We start from the raw sequence: 24,886 nt of genomic DNA, 5'->3' as shown, positions 1-24,886 counted from the left end.
AACAGAAGGAACAGCCAACACCCTGCAGAATATATTATACTTGTTGACTTTCTGATCTTCAAAAAGGAAGCCAGTTTTTAATGTGGCTCAAAGAACCTTCTCTTTGACTAGCACAAGATAGCATTCTGGCACATCATTGCACAAATCACTGATTACAAAGCATTCAACTCTAGACCGGGTGGTCTGGAAGCTCAACCACCAGGATTAGGGTGAGCCGCTCACCTTGGGACTCACAACTGGTACAAGTCCAGTGCCGGGAAGTCGAGGCTCTGGGACTTGATACAGAACACGTCTCACCGCAGCCTGTGCCCAAGGGGCCTCTGCAGCACTCAGGCCCAGATCCCTGTTCCAGAGTGTGCGGGGGATGGGGCGCCCGAGCCCAGAGGGGAGGGGATGTTGGGAGTGTGAGCGGGAAGCTAAGGCAGGGAACGAAGAAAGAAAAACAGATGCACGGAGGGCCCGTTTTCTTCCCTGAGGTGCCCCACTCTCCCAAATGGCTCACATATACAGTCCCACCTCAGAGAAAAGGTACAGGGCACGCGTGTGTGTGTGTGTGTGTGTGTGTGTTTAAAATGGGACCTTTTGGCTTTAGTGAGTCAATGAAAACACTTAAAACATATATAATATTCTCAAAATTCTCTCTTCAGTAGACTAGACAAGGTTGATAAACAGAATGTTTCTGAAATGAAGAAAACATAAAATGGAAGCATTTGATTTTTTTTAACTTTAAAGCAATTTGCATAGTAAATATTTAAGACAGAGGTGACATTTATTACTGAAAATCCTTTTCCTAAAAACCTCAAAGAAGTAGACTATATTTAAAAAACAGTAACACAAATTTTCAAGAAGAAATAAAACTTCTCCTCTTTGATTGAAAACACAATGGCTTACGCAGCACTCCCTTCCTCCTTTAAAAAGACTATAACAAAATCATCTGAAGTCCGCCGGTAGCGACGGCAACGCTACAGGTGAAGGTGGGGGTTTTTATTAGACCGCCTGCCCTTTCTACTGAGATTCAGCTCAACCTCTGATGTCACAGGGAAGCCAGGAGAGGGGCTCAAACCCAGCCCTGCTTTCTACGAGCTATCAGTCAAGTCCAAGGAGACAAAGTTCTGTTCTGGCTAAGGAAATAATAACAAAAAAGAAAGGAGTTTTGGCACAACTTCTTCCTTATATATACTTGCTTAAAATATCAGGCTGAAAGACAGGACTGGCCAAGAATTTCCAGAATCTTCCTAATTGATACCCATTCCCACCCCCTTTCACTGTGGTCCCACTAGGTAGTAATAAAAAACAAGCCTGTTAAAATCATAGCAGCAGCTGTGACATCCAGTGGCCCAAACCAAAATAGTAGAAGGCACTAATCTAAAGCCTGTGTTACACACAGCAACGGCTCAAGGAGGCCAGAAAGTCACCTGACATTTCTTTCTCCCTGACTTAGCTAGTTGGCACTAGACAGAGGAAACAAACAAAACAGAATTCTAACCCGAACACGGTCAGAATCGAGAACCCTTGGTTAGTAAATGTGAGACAGCTGGAAGCTCAGACAGTTGTAGGTACTTTCCTCTCCCTAAAAGGCACCTGGTTCTGGAACTATGGGCGTTCCTCAGGGAGGTCCACCAGAACCGTAAGGCGGCATCCAAAAGATCCACCTGTTAAGTTCCTGAATCGTGGCCTGACAACTGAAGAGAGTGACTGTTAGATTTCTGATAAGACTGTTACTCGTAAGCAAATCGTTTGTAACACTGTGACGATTACCTGTAGTGAAAATGAGTAAGTGGCTGACTGTTCCCCACTGGATCGACAATCACGGGTGGTGACTGGGAGAGCCTAGCTATCCAGAGAGAGAGAGAGAGAGAGGATGATGAAACGCAATAAACAGGGAGGTCAGGTGGACCTAGGCCCTTCCGTGAGCCTCTGATGGAGAGGCAGCCGTGCTGCTTTCGCGGTGAGGGCCCGCACAGGCAACACCCGATGGATCCACAGACGGAAGCTCTGAAGATCCCGCCAGAGACGGCCCAGCCGCAGGGCTTCGTGACATCAGCATAGCGTAAGAAGCCAACTTCCATCTACCTTCTCACTTCAAGCTATATCCTTAAGACAACCTGGGCGCTTTATTGAACAGAAGAGAAACACTTAAGTGTGCAAGAACCCACTAGCTGTGGGTGAGGAGCCGGAGAGAACTCCCTACGCCGTCACGGACACCCAGACTCCCATTCTCTCCTGCTTCGGCCCGGGTCTCCGCCGGGCCTGGGTTCCAGTGGATCACGTCCGTTTCAGATGAGGCCACACAGGGGAGCGCGGATCAGATCAAGCCGACCATCTGGTCGATCTGGCGCATATAGATGCTCTTTAAGGGCAGAGAGTATCTCCTCTCGTCAGGAACGCGATTGCACTTAGGAAAAAGGAGGGACAATTTGAATTTTGAATTAAAAACCCACGGGTTAATTCCTCAGGAGATGGGACTGGATGACCTCATCTGGGGGTAGGTGGCAGGACTCGGAAACTGAGGCTTCTTCTAAGCAGAGCAACGGCATCCACTGTGAGATACCGCCGCCTGACTCGTCACCTGACTCGTCACCTGACGCAGTGCCCACGTCCCCCTCCGCACGTCCAAACCACCCTGTTTGATGCAAATCAATACAGCTACCCGGGGCTGCTATGAGAGGCTCCTGGATTTCTGTTCCCTAACCGTCCCCACTGCTTACGGGGATGACGCAGGCATGCGCATGGAGCCCCGCTCTGGAGGAAGCCAGTGCTTCCTGCATCTCACTAAAGGCCATCATGGCTGATGCCTGCCCTTCTTCCCTCTCCGGCTGGTGGGTGGTCCTGTGGCTCTCTTCCGGGTCCACTCTCCACCCTCCTCCGTGCCGCCCTGGCCCCAGAGGCTGTGTTCCTGTGACCACTCTCTCCGCTGGCCTCTTCAGCCAGGAGTGACAATGGGCCACTGCCCCCGTGGTTTCCTTACACCCTGACGGCACCTACAGACACAGCCTCTCACTGAAAACCGTCTCAAACTGCCCAGCCGGAGTGTGCCGTGACTTTTCCGTCAGGAACCCTGGGTCACAACGTGATTGGCAGTCTTTTCCCCACAGGCAAACCACCCCTGGAGAAAGCGACTTACGTTGGAGCTGGAGTTGATGACTCTGAGCTCGTGAGGTTTAGGCCGGTGCTCTGACTTTCCCACTTGGTCCTGCCCTCCCTCTTCTGAAAAGAACTCCTTCCAGGGTGATTCCCGGAGATGCTCATCTACGGATACAATGTGCCCCTCAGTTGTAAACATGTATCTGGTTCCAGATTTGTGTACCGGATTCTCCTCATCAAAGAGCTAGTGGAAAAGAAAAAGAAAAAAACATACAATTGGAACTAACTCACAGGGGTGCGTCCTCCCAGACCACTCAGGGAGAAGAGTCAGCTCAGCTCTCAGGCCCCCCCCCCCAGGCTGTGGGGCAGGATAAACCTGTTGTTTAAACTGATGACTGAACTTCCCTGACCCCACCCTGACCTAGAGTTGCAGAAAGCCAGGGGCCAAGACCCATGCGCCACCAGTCGGTAATAGCCCTGGGTGACGCCCCCACGCTCTCCGGAGAGTTCCGGTGCTGGAGTCCAGAGCTACCACCACCTCGCACACACCGGGCCCTAAGCTGTGGAATGCTGGAGGGAAAGGGGCCGAGGGCACCCAAGGCAGCCCTTTTCTTCGACAGAGGACGTGCAGGGGGTGAAGGAGGACGTGGAGGGGACACCAGGAAGGAACACATAACCCACAGGGACAGGCCAGCGTGGGGAGAAGGCAGGGGTTCAGTCAACGATGAAGGAGGCAGAACTCAGAAACAGAACCCTTAGGGATGGAAGAAACCTCACAACCACCGCAAGTATGTTACAGGTGGGGAAAAACTCAGAGCAGCTTGTCTGTGTTTGCACAGCTATTGGGAGAAGAGTGTTGGCCCTGGTTCCCCGCCACTACCCCCTCCCCAGACACCCCCGACCCCGCCCCGGACCCTGAGTTCTTCCCCCGGAACACCTGGGGTCTCATTCTTTCACTCCAGAACTTGCCCCGGGAACATCCCAGGGAACGTCCCAGACAACGGCTGCGGACGGGACGCCCGCAGGCTCTCGGCAGCCGGCCCCAGCCGACCTGACCGGCACGCGGCGCGGGAGCCCTCGGCACAGCACGGGATCCGGCTGCGGGTCTGCGGCCCCTCACCGGCGAGGCCCCGGGACAGCTGGCGGGCACGCCGCCTCTGCCGCCTGCTGTCAGGAGTGACGCCGCCAGCCGCGTCGTCGTAAAGGACTGGACCGGTGCTTCCAAATCCCACCTTTGTACAGAATCATTTGAACCACTAATCAAAACTACAGATTCCTGAGCCTGCTTGTAAAGATCCTGATTCAATGTGGCTATAATCTTGACAGGGTGATTCTGAACCAGCTGCCCCCGGGCTTGGGAACCAATGAACTAGATAAAACAACCTATCACTATTGTTTTTAAGATTTTTTTTTTTTGGCGGTGGAAGGTGCGGGGGTGGTAATAGGTAATTAGGTAGTTTTTTTTTTTCTTCCTATTAGTGGAGGTCCCGGGGACTGAACCCAGGACCTCACGCATGCTTAGCACACAATCTTCCACTGAACTATATCTTCCCTCTTCTATCACTGCTGATGGCTATCTTTGGCTCTCAGCCCATATCCTGACCCTTTGTACCTTGAGAAGGTATCCGTTTTTGTGTCGCCACACTGGGCAGTGAGAGAGGGGAGGACATGGCACTGGGACAGCCACCACGTGTGCCCGTGGCAGAGCACTGAAGTGGAAATAGCACTGGACAAGGAGTCGGGACCAGGGCTTTGGCCTCGACTCTGCATGGAGTCACCCCGAGAACCCAGGCAAGTCACCTCGCTCGGAGATGCCAGTTCTCATGAAGGGAAGAATGAACACTGGCTGGATGATCCCTGCAGTTTCTTCCAGGTCCAAAAAGCTAGTCTCTCTCCAGACACGTTAGGACGTGTGTATGGATAGACAGCCACTGGGCAGCAGGTCTCAGCCAAGAGCACAGATGTCAAGGGAAGTGAGAGCCGCAGACACTGCTCTCTGCCTCAGAGAAGCCTTCCAGCCACCACACTGAGGCGGGGCCTCTGGTAACTCCACAGGACTGGTAATCCTAAATGTGTCTGTTTGTTTACTTGACAACACCTCCTCCACGAGGCTAGAAACCACAGCGGAAGACAGCGACGTGCTTTTGCTCTGACAGTGCTGAGTCCCCAGGCCAGCACAACACCCAGCATGGAGCAGCGCCCGGTGACGGGTGGTACGTGGGAGGCAGAAGGGAGGCTTGCTTTCAGCGGGACCAAACACTTCTTGGGTTACCCTTACAGCACACATACCAGATACAAGTATTTACAGGTCTCACTGAGAAAGAAGCTCTCCATCCGGTCCTCTTTGGATTTGTCGATGACGTGATGCAGCGTAGCGTACCCACACCTACAAAACAATCTTCCAGTTAGTCCCGCCTCTGCTCCTTCCCACCTGCTTATTGACTTAAGAAGCAGAAGTAGTCTGTTAACAGAATAATCAAGTTACCAAACACCACATGAAAAACAAACTGTAAGGTTTAAGCGCAATCCTTTGTAGCCTACACTGTCTACAAATTCATTAAAAAAAGTGGCTTGGCTGCCAAATCATCAGGTTATTTGTAGGGGAAGTGGGTGGGGGCCTGGGGGCGGTAGAGAGTGTTTGCTAAAAGCTTAACAGGACACCAAGAAGATGACTGGTAACATCAAAGGGACTGATTTAAATCTTATGTCCCAATACTTGTAGACTGACTTATCATACAGACAGTCTAAAACAGTATTTTGTAAGAAAATACTTATGGTATTACTGCTAGGTGAAAAAAGCAGGTCACAAAATCGAAATACTGAGTTTTTTCATATATACATACACACATACATTTTATATATATATGTAAAAAAGGAGTGTAAGACTGTATACTTAAATGCTGCTTATGGTTATCTCTGCACGTGGAGATTATGATGGTAACATTCTACCTCTACATTTCCTATACTCCCTACACTTTTCAGTGTATAACTTTTCATTTGTATAACAAGGAAGACCATTAGCTTTAAAAGAACCCATACAGTCTGCTGGAACCTTACAGGAATAAAGTTTTTTTTAAAAATTCTCACTATAATGGACAGGTTCCACTACACAAAAAGTAAGCAATTTCCCTACAAAATCAACATTAATGAGCTATTCTAGAAATTAAAATGCAAAAGAGAGAACATTTCCCCAGAACAACACAAAACAAATCAAAAGTGGCCAACGGAAAAAGTAAGGAATTTAGAAAACTAACTTGACTTTTGTGTACTTTTCCAGACTCTGCAGAATGTCCATTCCCACGTGGAGGTAGAAGGGATTCTTGGTTGCCTAGAGAGAACACAAGAGGAAGTGACCCAGTGAGGGCCTGGGAGGCGCGCCGGGTGACCGCATGCATTTCCCAACGAGGGAGTCACTGGCCAAAGGAAGACACATGGCCAGCTGCCTTCGCCTTGAAGGGTCACGAGTGTTAGGACTCGGGTGTTGTGTTGGGTCACGTCAAAGCGCACCCCAGTCTGGTGGACTTTAACGGGGCTGAGAAGATCTGCTCCCAGGAAGAGCAAGCTGCTGCCTTTGTCTCTCCTGAGCCCCATCAGGGTCAGAAATGAAACGATGCCTTATGGACAGTCCCAAACCCAGTCTCCCTCTTGCCTCAGAGCTCTCTAGAATATGAGCTGCAGGGACAGGGCTTGGCCCCACCCGGCCTGGAGCGCGGTGAGGGCGGGCTCGGTAGCAAGCTGCCCCCCTGGGTACAGGAAGCCGCCTCCACACACTCACTCTCATCACCCCATCGCCCACGAGCTCAGTCCCTGGGTTGCCTCTTGCACATGCTCACAAATCAGATGGTTTCGTCAGGGGAAGAAAAACTCTGGGATGATGAGACTTTTACCCCCAAAATAGTTTGAAAGTTGGGGATGAGCTGTAATTCATTCTCAGGGCCAACCTGCAGCAGCAAAAAGAAAAACGACCATGAGGTTAGCTGTCTCTGCACTAAGCGCAGGGAGCAGCTTCAAGGCTGGAAAGCTGAGGATTTCTCCAGATTCTAAGAAAATAGTCAACGTGAGGTGGAAGCTCAAATAGGAAAGAAGCAGTGACAGAAATAAAAGGGCATAAACCCAAAGGCAGAACTCAGACAGCAACGGTATGCCGCCCTCGGGGTGTGAGTGGCCTGGCTCTGCGCTGAGTTCAGAGGCAAACCCAGGGGCTCTCTTCCCGCTCCCGAGAGGGTCTCTCTTCACACATGAGGTCAGTGACCAGTTTCATAGGATTTCTCCCTTATCAGAAGCAAATGGCAAGGATTTGGTATAAAAAAAAAATACTGAATAAACCAAAGTATTAATCCTACTACTGGAGCTCATAACAAGACCTCCTGGTGAGAGCCTGCCCACTGCACGTGTTCGTTCCAGGTCTACTGAACGGCACGGCCGGCCGGCCCCGCGGGCAGCGAGCAGCTCGGGCTGCCGTGTCTGCGAACGGCGGACAGCTCTCGGTGCGTGTACACATATGGCGTGCACACAGTAGGCGTATCTGCCTTAACCCGTGGGGGAGAAGACTTTTCACAGTTAAAGTGACATTTCCTCTGGCACTCAAGTAATTTCACCAAAGATGAACACTGTATTTTTTTTTTAAGATTAAACAAAAATAGACATTCGGATGAATCCCAGATGATTCCCTTTCCAATTAAGAAAAATAATTTTTTTTGTCTGAATAACTCACATACACCAGGGTTCCATAGTACATGAGCACTGAAACGCATCCCAGAAAAGAGGTCTTTGGTCAAATAAATTCGGAAAACAATGAGTGCCAAACCATCCTCCTAAATTGTTTAAAATGTGAAAAACAAGCCGGAAAAACAGGATACGTTTCAACCTTGCAGAGTGCAGGCTAAACACATACGTGACCGCCGACACCTTCCCTGCCCTGTGGAACGAGGGCTCGCACTAAACACTAACAAGACCATGGACCGAATGTAAGTCTAACAGGGTTACTGAGAAACAACACAATTCTACACCAGTCAGCAAGTGATCGCAATGAACCAGTTGCTACAGGACTTTCCAGCATTTAAATCCGAACCACTGTTTAACAACCTCCAGTACCTGGTAGAGGAGATACGTAGACTCCACCAGCTCTGGTCTCAGCGGGTAGAAGAGCACGTCGGGGGCCTGCAGCTGCCAGTTGAACCTCTCAGGGAGGGCCCCATAGCGCTTCCAGATGGCGTAGTAGAAGGCATGCAGGCAGATGGCATCCTCCACGTCTCCTATCAGAACCTGAGGAGCAGACGCAGGCCACCAGGCTAAGGCACGTCTCAGAGTGGCCGGAGGTGACAGCAAGGCCCTGGACGCCCCGCCTCTACCCACTGGTTACCTGACCTGTGAGCGTGGAGACAAAACCCACCCAAAAGCAGCACCCCGGGCAGATGCCCCCTCCCCCGAATCTGGCCATCAACGCCAAATTCACACGAACTGCACTCGTGAACAGACAGACAACTGAGAGACGGGGCATTGGAAAACCACACACCGTTACTTTCCAAGCATGGCTTTGCACTTATGTGCTATGGAGTAATTTCCAAACAATGGAGGCGCATTGCGCTATTAACATCCCAAATCTGAAGGAGTCAGAGAATGTTCTGATATCATAAAAAGGCAAGAAAGAGGGGAAAAAAAGCTTTCCAATAATGGCATTTTCTTAGCAAACACGACCGTGAAGTACCTGCAGTCCGGGGAAGAAGGCCTGCAGGGAGTCGATCCACGTGTTCATGAGCTGCCCACTGAACATGTTCACATTGACGTAGAGTGGCGGGTCCCCCTCTCCCTCGTTACAGGCTTCCCGGCTGCGGGTCCAGGCAGAGGGGCCAAAGGGGGAGAAACAGAAACAGCTCCAGCCGTGCCCCTGCAGCAGCCCCGGGCAGTTTCACTTAAATGGAATCAACATTAACCTTTTCTCCTAACACGTTCTTTAAACCTTTGGAGAGGGACTGCCTCTACTTGTTGATACGAGACTCTGGCATCAGATGACACCCACCACAGAATAAAAGTTCTAAACTCAGCCGGGGTAACACGTCAGGATTTCACTGCACTTTGCAGAAAGCACTTTGACATTCAGGTTTGAGAATACTTCCACGTAATCTGGCATTTAGCTTGGGTGGGGTGTGACCTGAGTGGGGAAGCCTGGTTATTTCTGCAAAAGAGTCTCTTCTCTAATAAAGCTGGAGGAACACATCAGAGGAAGACGCTCAGGGATCACTACTCAGCTTCGTTCGGGGCTTTAAAAAGCCAAAAGGGCTGAACTCCAGCTCGTTTGCCTCCTACTACAATGCAGCACTTGCACGAGTGGTTCCTACAAAAGGCAGGGGGGAAATGGGTCCAAGAAAATCCCACCCTGTAGCCAACTCAGTAGCTGTCACCTGCAAGGGCCATGTAATATACCCAAGTACACAGGGAAGGCCCGGAGAGAGAGAGGCGACATCAGGGGGGAAGCCGCTGCAGCTTCGGAAGGCACCTCTCTTCTTGCCGTCACTTGCTGCTTGTCACTTGTGGCAGCCAGTCTCCAGGTGGCCCCCAGTGACCCCTGCCTCCTGACTGCCGCACCCTGGTGGGTCCCCTCCCACATCACGTCAGGCTCGGTCTGTGCAACCAGCAGGGTCCGCAGAAGTGGGGGGGTGTCGTGCTGAGATGAGCGCACGAAAGCACATGGCTTCCATTCTGCACTGTCTCTTTCTGTCAGATCACTCATTCTGGGGAAGCTGGCTGCCAGGAGCTTTCCTACAAGGAGGCCCATGGGGCAAGGAACTGAGACCTCCAGCCACAGCCAGTGAGGGACTGAAGCCTGGAAGGGGTCCCCAGGACCAGCCCAGCTGCTCCAAGCTTCCTGACCCTCAGAAACCGGATGCGATAACATGTGTTGTTTCAAGCCACTGGGCTTCAGGGTAATTGATTTTGCAGCAGCAGATAGCTAACACACCTCTTCACCCCCAAATGACAGGCAACTCGGAGGCAGGAAGAGACCCTGTGAATTTAGGCTGAGAAAAGCATGATCATCTCAGAATGCATTCTCTCTTCTTCACAGGGCAGTAAAAGCGATGCTGGGGAGACATACCCTCTTCTTAAGTAGTTCTGAATACTTTGATATGCAGCATTAAACATTTCTAGGTCTTCTTTTTCTCCGAAGAGAATATAAGATTTCAGGAGGTATTCGTAGAAAGAGTCCAGCCCGGCACCCAAGCCGCTCTGCTTTCCAACCCACCGGCCCGTCTGAATGTTCACGACGTTACCTGTGAAAGAAGCACAGTCCGTCAGGGTACCCAGGTAGGGGAGGCTCCCACCTCAGCCCCACTGCCCCTCAGCCCCTCGCAGGAAACAGGGGATGAATGTGTGGCCCTCGCTCCTTTATCAGCCCTACCAGGAGCAGGGATGGCCAGGAGAGCTCTCTGCATATACAGTGTTTAGCCACTGACACAAAAATGGGGAAAACACTTCATGTAAAGGAAAACAGGTTTGTTATTTTGCTTTTCCAGATTGAAAATGGATTTTTCAAAAGCCAAAAGAGTGTTGTTCATTAGAGAGTTATAAATTATATAATTTACATTATTTGTAAAAGAGTAAAAAACACCCCCAATAATCCAAATGTCCAACATTAGAAGAGTTAACAGACTATCACGTAGATTTTAAAGACAGTAACAATGAAAACAAGCTACCAACTTGAAAACACCTGAATGACTTGCCAAATGTAAGGCAAAATAAAAATATTTATGTTATCATGTCAGTGCATAACAGCGGCCCATGCCAGGCTGAAAGGGCTCATGGGAAATTTTTAAGTTGACAATTTGGGGTGACACTGGTCAATCATTTAATGATGGGCTGACAATCTGGACAACTTTTTTATCTGCACAGTTGTTAAATACAAGAAATTCACAAATAAATTTAAGAACTTCAGGAATAATCAAAAATTACTTCTTGCAATGACACTATAGCTCCAGGACCATCAATCCAGTTCCTTCTCAATGACAAGAAGAAAATATTTCTCAACATAAGACAAACAGTTACAAGAGGCAACAACCTATTACAAATTGTATCTTGAGTTAGCAAAATACTGATAATTACTGAAGATAAATGATGAATGCACAGGGGTTCATTATTTGTTATACTTTCTCCTACTTCTATGTGTTTGAAATTTTCCATAATAATTTTTTAATAACATCTTGGCCAAAAATCTCAAGGAAAAAAGAGAAAAAAACCCACCTAATACAGGTATAATCGGAGCTTTGAACCTACCACCATGGGCCGAGATTTTTTAGGAGAAAGCCACTCTACCAGTAACTCTAAATTCCTATGATGTGAACCTCACACTGAAGCAGTACAGCCTGCCTCTTAGGCAGCTTTTCATAACATTCTCATTAACAATGATTTTCAAGTGGAAAATGCCAAGGGATTCAAATCAGAGGGGAGCCGCAAACAGCAAAAACATCATGCTGCCCCATCGAACCTTACAGCCTCACTCTAAGCAAAAAGGCACAAAGAAATTAGACACAGCAGATGCTGAGGGCCTTTCTCTCTGAGTTGTTAATTTTCAGAGTCAACGGTACAAGAAAGAGGGGTGGAGAGGAGGGAGGGCCCCAGAGAAAAGGAAGGGAGCGATGGATGCAGTCCCGAGGGCCTGACAGGTGGCCCACACCTAACAGTCCTGTGTCGTTGCTCCGCAGGTTCCAAAGAGCTTTCACTGCTCGCCTGGCCACCCACTCAAACGTAGAATCCCCCAGCAGTCGGCTCAGAATCCCAAATTCCACCAGGAGGGAGCCAGCTCCGGCCGTGCACGTCTCATTATTGCTGTCGGGAGGAACGCCTGTCTTTAGATTCACCTGGGGACAGGAAGAGACAAAGGCTCTGTGGCAAAACTCAAGGCCCCCACGGGGATGGAAGGGTGGGCTGTAGCCACCGCACTCCACTAACGAGCCAAGCTCACTGTGGCCTGAGTCACCGCCTCCCCCCTTTACATCTGAGAGGAATGCGGGTTAAGTTTAAAAGACACAAACAAGACAACAGCAACACCAGAGCCCAGTGTTATTAATACGAGCGAGTCCTGGGGGAATCATGGCAATGCTATGCGCTAATCCACCTCTTCCCAGCAGGTTTTCTTCGTGGTTACCCAGCACCAGGCTGGGCACCAGGGACACAGGCAAGCTGCGGAATCAGCGGGACATGCTAAGTGAGCCACTGTGAATGCATTCCTGCCCTCAGCGAACACACACAGGACTCAGACTGGGAGGCAAAGGGCACATGGCAAGAACGTGACTGCCTCCTTCATCCTGGAGGCTGTGTGGTCTGGTTCCACTGGTTACCTAGAGCCTGACTCAGTTCCCAGAGGAGTTCTGGCCTCAGCAAATCAGATGCCACAAAGATAGGCTCTCATACCGGACCCTACATGTGAACCAGCAGCTGACCTGCTGGCCTGTGCAGGCTTTACATGAAAGATCCACGTGAAACATTCAAAGGCGTCGCTGAGCCCCCACAGGGCACAGGTGGGTAGATGGACCCAGGTCAGAAACAAAGACAAGTTCCCCACTGTTTTGTAGCAGGGGATACAAATCCCACACACCAGTGGACTTAAGAACACTGAGCACAGGAACACAGCCTTCTTAAGGGGAGGGATTACGTCAAATATGTCACTGGATGCCTGGCACACAGTAGGTGCTCAGTAAACACTGAATGCATTAAAAACTCTTTACATCCTATTTAGGGCCAAATTCTCACAAGGACATGGCTTTCCTCTTCCACATCAGCCCCACTCCTCCCTGCAAATAAATTCATCAGCAAAGAGTTTTAACTCAGACCACGAGCCATCAACGCAGTCTACCTACCCGAGGGTAGGGGATCCCGGTCTTGGTGTTTTCAAAGGCAGGGAGGAGCCGCACGGCCAGGTCATGAGCCATGTGCAACAGCTCATTATCATAATCCTTAATCGTCATGTCACCAAAGGGCTGCTTGGAGTCAGTAATTATTCTGTGGGCAGAAAGAAGGCTTCCCAGGACCCTAATGACAGGAAGAACAAAAAAGTAATAAAATCATGCCGGTTGGAAATGTGCACACTCCAGCTCAGAATGACAGAACCATTCTGAACAGAGCGGAAAAAGGCTTCAGTTCCTTATGGACTTGGAACTGCCTGAAATCAGAGGAACTGGACTTCATGACCCCCTGACGTCCTTTCCAGCCCTAATGGTAAATGATCAATTCTTAACTAACCACATTACCGAAAGGGAGACAGCAAACCACTCATCCGAGGCTCCTGGGAATAATCCCACTTCAATATAACTATGCCTGGTGATCTGCATCATCTCATCACAGGGGAGGACCCTGATCACTCTCAGAATAAGTATCACCCTTCAGCATTAACAAACTACTCTTGATTTCTCTCGCTTGGGGAAAAAACGAACCCATATGAGAAACAGAAAGGGGCAAGACAGCAAATATTGACCAACTTTTGTATTCTGGTGGCTGAGCAACGTGAAGCTCTCCAACTTCTGGTCAAGAGTCAAGGTGAGGAAGAGGAGGAGACGAGGAGAAAATGACCCACTCAGAGGGAGGGGCGACCAGCTTAGACCTCCCTTCCCCAACAGCCATGAATCTACGTCCCACTCCAATGATGTGAAGTGGACTGTGACATTTTTCAGAACAAATGCTTTCCTAACTTCAATTTCAAATAAATGTTACATCTGGAATGTTATGCAGTAATACAGTTTTCAGAAAGTTTAAATGGAATAGGAAAATTGTCATGATATATTAAACTAAGAAGGCAAGATATAAAACACGAGCCCAGTACACTGGAGCAGGGGAGAGCAAGAAAGACACACATGGTGCAAACAGACCCAAATGGTCTGCAGGGGTCTCATGTCGGGGGGTGGGGGGGGAATGCGGGGGTGAGATGGGAAACCAATGTCATCAGAAACATGCAGGGGTTTTCCCAGGACAGAGTGAAGGAAATGAGACTAGACACAAAGAGAAATCATGAAAAATTCCTTTAAAGGGACTCAATCTTAAACCTTCATTAAAGCCTAAGTGTGTCTTTCTATTCAGTCCCAAATGTAATTACTTTGAAATGTCAATTGTTTCAGTTTTCACAAATCCAAAAGCAGATGAAAAGGGGACACCAGGCCCGCAGGTCTGCACCTTGTGGCTGGTGGCCCCTCGCAAGAATTTTCCCCCTTACACACACACAGAAGCAGCCTTCAACCCGTTCTATGGACTATTTTACCTTATCGTGGCCTCAAACACTTGGACGGTGGAATCTTTGTCAAATGAAACTGTGTCAATCACTAATTTGACGGCTTTCTGGAACTCGGACGAATTTCCCATTATCTTTAAAAAGAGGAACAGAAACCATTACAACAGCCTGAAATGAAACTGAAGAAGATGATGTCAGGAGACGGGCCACTTCATTTAAACGTCTGTGCATCTGGTTTCCTACTCGTGGGAGCAGAACCATTCAAGGTACAAAAGCAGTTGTCTCAGGATATTTTCTGGGACAGACGACAAGCCCATTTCCACCAACTCAAGAATCCTACCTCTGAATGGCAAAACTGTGACAGTCACTCCTCATAAAATCACGAGCAATGAGCACCCTCGGTGACCCACTCCTCTCTCCCCCAAACTTCAGACTGACATTTAGCATGCAGGACATATGGTGCCTGCAGTTCCTGAAATGGGGAAAAAATAAATCCAAAAACTGAAGAAACAAAAAACATAGCTTTCCCTCTGCTCCTCAAATAATTCGACAGCTGGGGCGCTTGGCTCCCAGGAAACTGCAACATCTGGGTCAGTGACTTGTTGCTTGTTATCCAGACGTCTGAACGCTCTGAGAAAGAGTGGTATTATCTTTTGGAGCAGAGCGTAAAGCCAGTGACATGCAATTCAAACAAAACATACACATAACCAGCTCTCCATCCTTTTTAAAAAGTGATTAAGAATTAGGATTCCTATTCTGGGTGCGTGGATATGGCATTATTCCAAGCTTCCCTCTCTTATATGAAGTGCCAAATGGGCATACAATTTTATAGATGAACTTGAACTGAAATGCTTTCATGCTGTTCAAAATTTTAGAACAATCCTGGGACCAAAATGACATCATAAGGACATACACAGAAAAACAAGGAAGAACAAGTAATTTCATTCAGACACTACTTCCAGTATGTCCTATTTCCTAGTATGTATTGGTCTAGCGCATCTGTTTTCCTTCCCTGCCCCGCCCCTCACTGTTATTCTGCTGTAACATGCAGGGCAAGTACAGACGTTTCTTTTCTGGCTTTCAGTTCTTTCCTTCTAAAGGATTATGCAATCATGCTGAAAGTTGCATCAAATGGTGGAGGGATTGCTAGAGACGGATGGTTTCCAAAGTACATCTGTTACAGTTCGTTTAAAATGTTAGCAAAAGGAAAGGAAAACCTCAACAGAAGTGACACCTGAAAAATAAGCCTGAAGTGTGCATTAAAGACCGGATATTCTACAATGAAACCCACAGAGGCTGGCTTGTTTCCTTACAGATGTTCAGCAGCAGCAGTATCTGTGAGCAGCTGCAGATGCTGACATGATCTCAGATCACGCAGAGGGTGGCGAAGGAAGCCAACGACTCTCGATTACATATTGTAACTTACCATTTTAGCCACAGAACAGAGTAACAGAGTAACAAGTCTATGAATTCATTCATTCGGCATCAAGAAAAGCTGGACTGGATATTGGGGTTAAATAGGTTTCTTCACTAAAGGCCTTCTCAGAGTCTTTAAAATGCTGGTGGGCACTGCAGCTCTCCAACAGAGGGACAGACTTAGAGAATTTTTCAAGTTCATTTGAGGAAGGAATTCTTTCAGGGAGCATACCCTAGGAATCTGGACTGGGGAATGCCAGGTTGGTAGAAATTCATTTTCTTAACACATATTTGCACTCCTACTATGTTTCAGACACCAGTAGGCGTGGAGAGAGTGAGCTGAGTAATAGAGATGATGTCTCTGTATTTAATGCGCATGGCAGGGGGATAGAAAGACACAGTGAGGCAAAAAGCGAGAGCTCGGGGAGAAAAGGTGGGCTTTTGTAAGCCATATATGAGTCTTGGGACTTTTTTTGGAAGCAGGACTTGCAGGCTGAGTCTGCCTCTGGGATAATTCAACAAGTTAACTCTAATGAGGATGAACATACTTGTCCGGGCACAGTTAGATCAGCGATGGCAGGGGGCTGAGGTGGAGTGGCAACAACTTCAGAAGGAGATACTGGGCGACTCAATGGCTCTGCAGCTTCAGCCTGGCAGAGTGAAACCCCGGGTTTCCTAACAGACCGTGAGCCTAGGAGGATGGAGCACGACCTCTCAAGCTCTGCCCAAGTTCCTGTAGTTCTAGAAGTAGCAAGATCCTGGCCAGCTGTAATGCAAACTTAGCGAGCATTACCCAACTCCTGACAGCTTTAAACTCTTTCTAAAGCAAGTTCAAATGCAGGATCCAGAATCGACCACAGTAAGAATTTTCCAGTGGTAAAGGCTTGCTGGACAACTAAGTGGAGCAAAGAGGTAGTAAAATCATGTTTACATGGGAAATTTGTGAACGCTAGGATGAAATACAGTCCCCCGCTGTGTTCTACAGCAGAAGGTGGTGACGCAGGCGCAGCGCACTAAGTAAGTACCGGGCCACGGTGCCGTCTGCAAGGCTGTGCAAAGGCCTCCAGCTCCCTCAAGGGAAACCTAGGGATGAGGAGGTGCAGGCAGCCCTCGAGCTGGGAGCCCAAACCCACAGGGGGTAGTGTCCACAAAACATGGAAAGCAAACAAAAGTGGCGTGTTTAGAGAGAAAGTCTCTGCACAGGGGCTGGGGCCAGGGCTGAGACTCACTCTTGGGGAGCCAGGAGCTGGGTAGCATTTCAGGGGATCCTGTCCCCTGAAGATCTTGAGATCCTGAGATCTCGTCTTTGACTTCTGAAATCGTAACTCCAGTAACTGTAAACTGTTTCTTCAAGGAACAAAAGAGTGGGAAACTGGGAGAAAAAGTTTTCCCCAAAACAATCCTACTTTCTTCTCCATTTTCTTAAGGGTAATCACCTCCCCCTCATCTAACCTTCAGTGCTTTTCTTGCTCTCAGCATTAAGCTCATTAAAATAAACAACAGCGATCAGAGCTATGAATACAGTTTGAGTACCGGGTTTCCTGGAATTCTCATCCCTGAGGGAAACGAAGGATAATTAACTCCAAAATATCTTATCTTAATTAGTTAAAAAAAATTAATAATAAGGCTGAACACTTACTGCAAGTGTATCCAACGCATCAACAAGAGTCAATGAGTAATTCCCTAGGACATCATTGATGTTCAGATTTGAACTGAAAAAGAAATAAAATCTGAATTAAACAAAGGTACTTTAGAAGAGAAAGAAGACAATAAAACTAAACACTCATCAGAAACTAAAATTGCTGGAAACTGTTATTTACTCAGGGACTGCTGTGGGTGGATCAGGACGGCAATGGTCCTTCTACCGCACAGGTGACAGTTTCTATAGTGTCACAGAACAGCAGAGACACACACACTTACACCGTGGTGGAAAGAGCACGGAACAGAACGTCAGAAGACGGGGAACAAGAGTTGTTGCCCTCTCTGAGATACAGTTTTATCATTGCAAATGATCTCTCTGTCCAGCTTCAGAAAGCTCTGATTTTGAAATCATCAGGAATGAAAAAGGAGAGGTCTTGTCATATGACCTGCAAAGAAGACTTTAATACAGAAATCAGAGACTCCAGCAGATTACACACAAAAAGAAGCAAATAAAGACCTCACTTTCAGTTTCAGTATCACTCATCTGTCCTGTGTCTGGGGGAACAGATCAACTTCTTTATAACATTTCTTCACTAATCTCTCCCCCAGAGAACTCTACCTTCATCAGTTCTCAGGAGGAGATGGCTTGTACCACACACCAAAGCAGGACTGCTCCCAACAGGAGCTGCATTAATGTTTCTGCCACACACCCCCTACCCACAATCAACACCAATTTCCCATTTTGAAACAATCCCAAGACACGAACCTTAGGACTGCAATGAGGGCCAATGACAGTTCTTTATAACATTAGAAACGACAAAGATGACACTAACACAGCTGGGAAAGACAGGGATGGAGAAGCCGTGACAGAAATACAGTACAGCGTGACAGGTTCTAGGCAGCTCAGTTCTATCCCGTCCCATTCCCACAGATCCAGAAAGCAACTGCAGGGGCTTGAAAAGATTTCAAAGAGGAGAAATGAAAAAGATGCAAGTAAGGAAAGAAAGAGGATAACCGTTTAAAGATTACGTTTAATGAAAGACCACAGTGACAGAGCCCTAGTTTAATCTTCAGCAATGGACTCGCCAATATTATGATGTCTTCCCTCAAACCCCGGGACCACTTCACATACTCCCTGGGTCTCTCTGTTGAGCCCCACCTCACTTCCCTGCGGGCGGCCTCTCCTGTGTTCTTCACGTCTTGCTCTGCTCTCTGAAAGGCCTCCTAGGTGCTCAGGCGGGGAAATGGGCCCTACGTGAAGCCGGCATAAACAGCTCCAATGTTTCACTCCTGACTTTACATGAGCCTTTGCTGTATGCTGGTTATGCCACTTAAACGAGGACAAAGAATGTATAGCAAAACTTTAGATTCATTGTTTGGAACAAGCTGTGCAGAGGGGCTGTATAGGAACCAGGGCTATCTGGTCTCCCACAAGCCAGGAAGCCAGCGCAGCGCACGGCTGCAAGCCTGTACCTGCTTCTTCTTGGCGTCGACTCTCCCTAAACACATTTATACGATTGCAGAAGGTCCTCTAAAGGTGAGAGCTGTGGGTTAAAATAAGCACTTCAAGGGTAGTGCCAGCCAGAAAGGAGAGGAGGAGTGTTGAGAGTTGCAGGAGAGGGTCAAAGCAGACCGGGAGATCCTCGTGCGCAATTCGGCCAACTCAGGAACCTTCTGCTGGGCTTACGTATTTACCTCCACCAGCACTGGCCCCTGGAAGGGGTGACTAATGTGGGTCACTGCCCTCCATCCTATGTTTTATTGTGCTTTTCCTTTGGGGCTACAATTAAAATGGATCCGGTTTTAAAATACTTCTCAACAGAATGTCCAAGCAGTCACCAACAATGAACAATTACAAGAGATGCCGCGGGAAAAAGCGTATCTGTAATAACTGTCGTGGTTCCTTCACTTCACTCGGTCAGACAGAGCCAAAGATTTAAGGTGTTCGTGAAAAGACTTTTAATTCTTTGCTACCAGATAATTGTTATATACTCTTCCAAAAATATGCCAAAATAGAAAAAAGAAAAATGGGGAGAGGAAGGAAGGAAAAAGTAGACTCCATAAAACCCTCTTGGCCTGATGGCCCCAAATTATGCAGGTGAGACTGTATTTGCCCGCGTAGATCTCCTTGATCCATGGCCAGACTGACCTGAAGGTTCTTATCACTCCAAAACAGAGAAGGTGGAGACATCTACGGTCTTGATGGAAAATTTTTGATTATGCAGCAAACATAATGCTAATAAGACATGTTCAAAATTAAATGTATGTGCGAAAAAAAAATCCCACATATACTTAACCTGTGACAGCTGCTCAGAAATCTACCTGGTACTGTATAGGCACAGAGGTAACATAAGAAACAGTCCTTGTGTTCAAGGGATTGATAATCTGGGGAGACAAGACAAAGTAAAGGAAGGTGAACACACAGCAGTACCCGATTCGCACACGACGTTAAAATGTGGAACAGCAGCTCCAAGGAAAGGAACCAAAAGGAGAACCGAGGAAATTAAAGACAATCATCTTCAAACAGTTCAGTGGCGTCATGGAAAAAGACCTGCTCCTGACTCTGAAGGAGGCCAGGGTTTCAGAAAGAAAGGGGAGGACGGAGGAGGCCACCTTCAACTAGGCGTGCCTAGGAATGAGTTCATTTAGGGGCCAGTATCTGTTTGATCTGTTAATTTGAGATTTGCTTTTTTTTGTTTGAATAGCAGTGTGGCTAAGGAGAAAGCAAAGAAGGGTCATGTGCCCAAGGCCTGAACGAACATTATGATTCACGAGATTGCAAAATTTTAATAACCAAATTGACTTGGAGAAACTTTTGAATTTGGATCCTCCAGCCCAAACTGGGGATGTGAGAGGAACTGACTTTGCACAGTGACCTGTAGCTGGACAGAAAGACCTACTATTTTTAAAAAGGGCTCAGGTTTTATTTACTTCATGTAAACACTCCTCACTCCACCTCCCGTCAAACCAAGCAGGCAAGGTAAGCCTCAAGTAAATGTGACTAAAAAGGAAGACACATATGTTTAGCATTCCTATTTTGTTCCTGTACTTTCTACATAATATTCTAACAGCTACCCTACTTTTTAAAATAAATCATTAGAATACACTCGACAACAATTTTGAGGATACATTTGGTTAAAATAAATACCTGCAAGATTTTTATTACCAGTTATTTATTTCGGGGATGTAAATGTGCCCTCTTGTTTCAGAGCCACAGTAACAAAGCTCTGGTTCTAAACTTTTCTTGAAAACACTAAAGTCTGAGAGGAGTTATGTTAAAGGAAGAGGCTGAAGAAAAATTAACCTTTCCACGCTTTTTAAGTGGCTAGTGTGAGGGTCTGCTCAGGGCCACCAAAATCTCAGAGCTCCTTCACCTCCTCAAAGACACCAAGGTTTACCCACCAGAAGGTTTACTCTTACCCTCTGGGCACAGCCCTTCCCACATGGCATCCCCTCAATGTTTCTAACTCCATCTTTCCAACAGCAACAGGTCTGTCCCAAAGCAACCTGACCTCAGCTTACCCAGACTGTCAGTGAACAGTCAAACCAAACCACTCATCAGCAGACGTCATTCTGAAGCAAAGGCCTGTGCCGCCAGGAACGACTATGGGGACTAGCAAGCTAACCAAGGCCACCTCACCCTTCTGGAGAGGGGTTCCAATTTTCCAGAGGGTTCTTAAGGTTCATTAGGGAAAGCCTTAAAATGCCAACTCACTCTCCAGACCATCGTGGGTGTTACCACAAGTCTCATTAAGCTGTTTTTCTTAGGTCTACACCATCAAAGGAAATCTGAGAAAAAGTCGGTGAGGGAGAAGAAGGAAGGGCACTTACTCAAAGTGTTCCCTCCCTTCTTGAAATACCATGACCATGGGTGAGGAAACACAATTAAGATCCAAAATATGTACACACACTTTGATTTCAACTATGTTAAGAATGTGGAGGCATATGGGCAGGAGCTGGCAAGAAAGATAAAATAAAAATAACTGTCTGGTGGGATTTCAGGCTTTTTTTTTAATTTTAATGGTTTTTTCCCTCAAAAAATTGAGTTCAAAAGAAAACATATGGGTATAAAGTCTGGTATAGTTAAACTAATTAAGTGAAACAACTCAATTTCCTACAATCTGGAAAGGCCCAGTAATTCTTTTCAAAATTTAATAAAAATTCTCCCCCCAAAAAATTTGAGACAGAAAATACATTAATATGTATAAAGCCTGATACAGCGAAACAAGAAAAATAACTCATCGGTTTCCTACGATTTTAGGAAGGCCCAGTCCTTTTAAGTTAACCTGGGATATGCCTGTTGCTTCACTAAAAATCATGCTTCCCAACTGCAATTTAAGACGTGAATTTGTGGATTATCAGACCTTTTTTAAAACTCTTCAGCCCCTTTAGTGTACAGGCTTCCTTTTTAGAACCTAGGGACTGGACTTTGCTGCTCTTCGCCAGGTGGAGGAAAATGCAGGCCTCGTGGCAGCTCAGTTCCTCCACTCCCACCTGAGAGGAGAGACCCAGAGGAAGGGAGTCACCTATCCAGCCTAACAGGGTCCCTGTCAAAGCACACCGACCGGCTCCCTCCAGCTAGGAGGTCCTTAGCTGGGTATGCTGTCCTCTTGGACTCTGATGTCAACAACAGTGACCCTTGAAGCTCACCTTCTGCAAACAAGGCTGGTGGAAGGGGACTGGCTGATCTTCTCTGACAGCCCTGCCGCCAGAATCGAGGAATTTATGGGACAGGTCCTTCAGGGCAAGGAGTCTCATCCGGGTTCTCAGGGCCCCACGTCTGGGCCAGACAGCCTTCCTCAAACCTAACCACCCTCAGCCTAGGAAGCAGCCTCTGTGAAGAAGGATAAAGGTGTAGCCCTGGCTCTGCCTCAGACTCACTGGACGGCTCGAGAAGTCCCGTCCCGGGATCAACTCCTGAATTTTTATACCTGTATATAGAAAAGTTGGAAGTTGGCTAGCTAAGGGGAGATACGGGCTTGCTTTGAGCTCCGTTTACAAGGGATATCATTTTGATTTTATGTTTATCTGGAGAAGGGGCTGGAGATAGGAGTCGAAGGCCCCCTAAGCCACCCTCGGTACTGCCACTGTCCCCTCTGGTCTCTGGGTCTCAGTTCCCTCATCTGTGAAAGAGCTGCGCTGACAGCTGTCCAGTTATTCTGAGATTCCGGGAGAATCCAGACAGAGGACAGCCACCGGCCCCTCCACGCACCCCCAGGACCTCAAAGGGCCGGCAGAGGCCCCCAGGACCCCAAACGCCCTGGCAGCCCTGGGGGTGGGGAGCGCAGAGGACAGAAGGAAGCGCGCGGGGCGCGCGGGCTACTCACGGGTCCCCGCGGTCGGGCCCTCGGCCGCGGCAGTGGATGGGGTTGAGCTCGTCCTCGGGGAAGGCGTGCGCCATGTAGTTGTCGTAGCCGAAGACGAACATGCCCCGCGCCAGGTCGCGCATCTGGGCGCGTAGCTTCGGCGGGAAGGCGCCGCTGTAGCGCTTCTCGTACTCGTCCGGGCCGCGGCCCCGGCCGCCCAGCACGTAGCCCCAGTGCGCCGGGCCGCATACGCCCGGCCCGGGCCGCCGCGGAGCCCGCCGCCGCCCCGCCGCCGCCCCGGGGACGGGCGGCTGCATCCACGACGGCCCCGACGGCCCCCCGGGCCGGCCCGCAGGGCCCGAGGCGGGAGACGCCGAGCCGTCGAGGCCCCTCAGGCGCTGGAAGCCGAAGCTGAGCGGGAAGCGCTGGTAGAAGCCCATGCTGGGCCCCAGCCCGAAGACGAGCCACAGCACCCCGTGGAGGCCAAGCCGGAGGAGCACCAGCCCCAGGACGAGCGCTCGCCATTGCATGGTCGCGCGGGCGCCGCGGGCATTATTTTAAAGCGCGCGGGGCCTTCCCCGCCGACCACCGCACCCACGTCCGCCCCGTAGCCCCGCTCACTTTCCCTTTAAGGAACTCCCTCGTGACGCACCAGGAACTGGCCCATTGTCCCCCACCCACGGCACCTCGGGCCCGGCCAGCCAGGCCCCGCGTTCGCCCGCCCAAGTCGCCGGGATTGGCCCGGCCCCGGCCCGGCATCGCGGGGCGCGGCCCGGGACGCCCTCCCGCGCCATAGGCCGCCCGGACGTCCTCCGCGCCGCGAGGCCCCGCCCCGCTCTCACGCCCCGCCCTCCGGGCCCCGCCCCGGAGTCCGGTCCCGCCCCTTGGGCGGTCCCGAGTCGGACGGGCTGGCGTGGCGGGCAGGGGCCGCTCGGGCTCCGGACCGGGAACTTCCAGCCAATCGGAGCGCGGCACGGGAGCAGCCGCCGGACGCCGGACAGGGACGTGGCCCCGAACCCGCCCGGCCCCAGGTAGAGCGTGTCTCTGGCCGAGCTGGGGCAGGCAACTCCAGCCCTATGTTAGGCAGTTAAAACACGTAAGGAACGGGGAGGAAAGGGGACATTTCTGTATAAAAGGAGCTACTTTGGCAGGGTTTTTAATTTGTTATATGGTGGGGTAGGGTACTACCTTTTAGCTTAAGACTGCACAAAACGGTATCCTGAGTTTTTTGTATTAAAACACCCTAACTTGTACTCTTTTTAACTTTTTATTTGAACTCTTTATTCAAACATCCCAATTTTTAACAGTCGCTCACGGTGATTGTAAAACACACATTTCCAGGTCCTGCCTTAGACCTATCGAACTCCAATGGAAGGTCCAGAGAATGTGCGTATAAGTGGTCTTGGGCAATACTTAGCATCTGGTAATTTCAGGAAATACTGAGCTACGTTATACTGCCTTTGTCTCAGAAACAGGATCTTTAAAAAAAAAAAAGGGGGGGGGGAGTCAAGGCTGCCGCTGCCAACACCAAATTGTTTTTACCAAATCTATTAACCATGTCACCTCTTGTCCCTCCCACTTCCATCACCTCTCCTGTGCACTGACCTAACCTTTGATCTGTAGAATAGATTCCTGGTCAAATCACTTTACCCCTCTGTATCTACTTCCAATAATTAGTAAGTTGCAAACGCTAGCTGTGAAGGGCTATTGCTTTCATGTAATGCCTCAACGGTTTAGAGGTTTTCTTTTTGTTTGCTGCATTTGGAAATGCCCGCTAAGGTTTGCTCTCCGTAAGTTGAGACCATGTACCTGTTATACCCAGGTCCCTGAAAAGCTTGGGAAGCAAGGCCTGATGGGTGGCTCAAAACCGAGACTGGCTGAGTGACCAAGGAAGTGATTAATAGGATGGTAAGGTTGTCATGTGGCACATTCATCATTAGATGAGTCAGGGTCAGAGGACTTTTTGCAATAGAGAGGAGGTATAATTGGGACTGAGAAGGAGCCCAAAGAAACATTTGATTATAAACCAAGGTAGCTGGCACATAGTAAGGCCCTTTTTGTTGGTTGAGCCTTCTTCCTGTCCAAAATTCTAAGATGCCTCCTCAGGAATTGAAAAGAGCATAAAAAGACTCTGAGCCAGGGTCTTTTGCCTACACAGTTTCTTTTCCTCGTCTGTGAAAGGCAAGTGGGGACCCTGCTGGAAGTCCAGTACCAGTGCTTGATCCCA

At 48.8% G+C, this 24,886-nt stretch overlaps 1 protein-coding gene across 3 annotated transcripts in view; it reads right to left on the bottom strand.

Annotated features, from left to right (window-relative positions):
• The window catches only part of EDEM1 (ER degradation enhancing alpha-mannosidase like protein 1), a 36,487-nt gene extending 13,096 nt beyond the window's left edge, over positions 1-23,391 (bottom strand). The window contains exons 1-12 of one of the 3 annotated variants that reach the window (XM_015237061.3): positions 22,681-23,388; positions 17,352-17,424; positions 14,327-14,430; positions 12,936-13,107; positions 11,753-11,936; positions 10,178-10,352; positions 8,792-8,912; positions 8,179-8,349; positions 6,339-6,412; positions 5,374-5,470; positions 3,125-3,328; positions 2,093-2,395 (exon numbers count right to left, since the gene is read on the bottom strand). In XM_015237061.3, the coding sequence (XP_015092547.2) occupies positions 2,306-2,395; positions 3,125-3,328; positions 5,374-5,470; positions 6,339-6,412; positions 8,179-8,349; positions 8,792-8,912; positions 10,178-10,352; positions 11,753-11,936; positions 12,936-13,107; positions 14,327-14,430; positions 17,352-17,424; positions 22,681-23,189 (1,974 nt within the window). In that variant the 5' untranslated portion in view covers positions 23,190-23,388 and the 3' untranslated portion in view covers positions 2,093-2,305. Of the gene's footprint in view, positions 1-2,092; positions 2,396-3,124; positions 3,329-5,373; positions 5,471-6,338; positions 6,413-8,178; positions 8,350-8,791; positions 8,913-10,177; positions 10,353-11,752; positions 11,937-12,935; positions 13,108-14,326; positions 14,431-17,351; positions 17,425-17,632; positions 19,672-22,680 lie in introns of those variants that run through there. The other 2 variants (XM_072941753.1, XM_072941754.1) reach the window with 2 other exon arrangements.
• Positions 23,392-24,886: the final 1,495 nt, after the last annotated feature.

Source organism: Vicugna pacos, chromosome 17 (genome assembly GCF_048564905.1).
Source record: "Vicugna pacos chromosome 17, VicPac4, whole genome shotgun sequence".
Classification (NCBI taxonomy): Eukaryota; Metazoa; Chordata; class Mammalia; order Artiodactyla; family Camelidae; genus Vicugna; species Vicugna pacos.
This window is presented reverse-complemented; position numbering and strand designations above follow the sequence as displayed.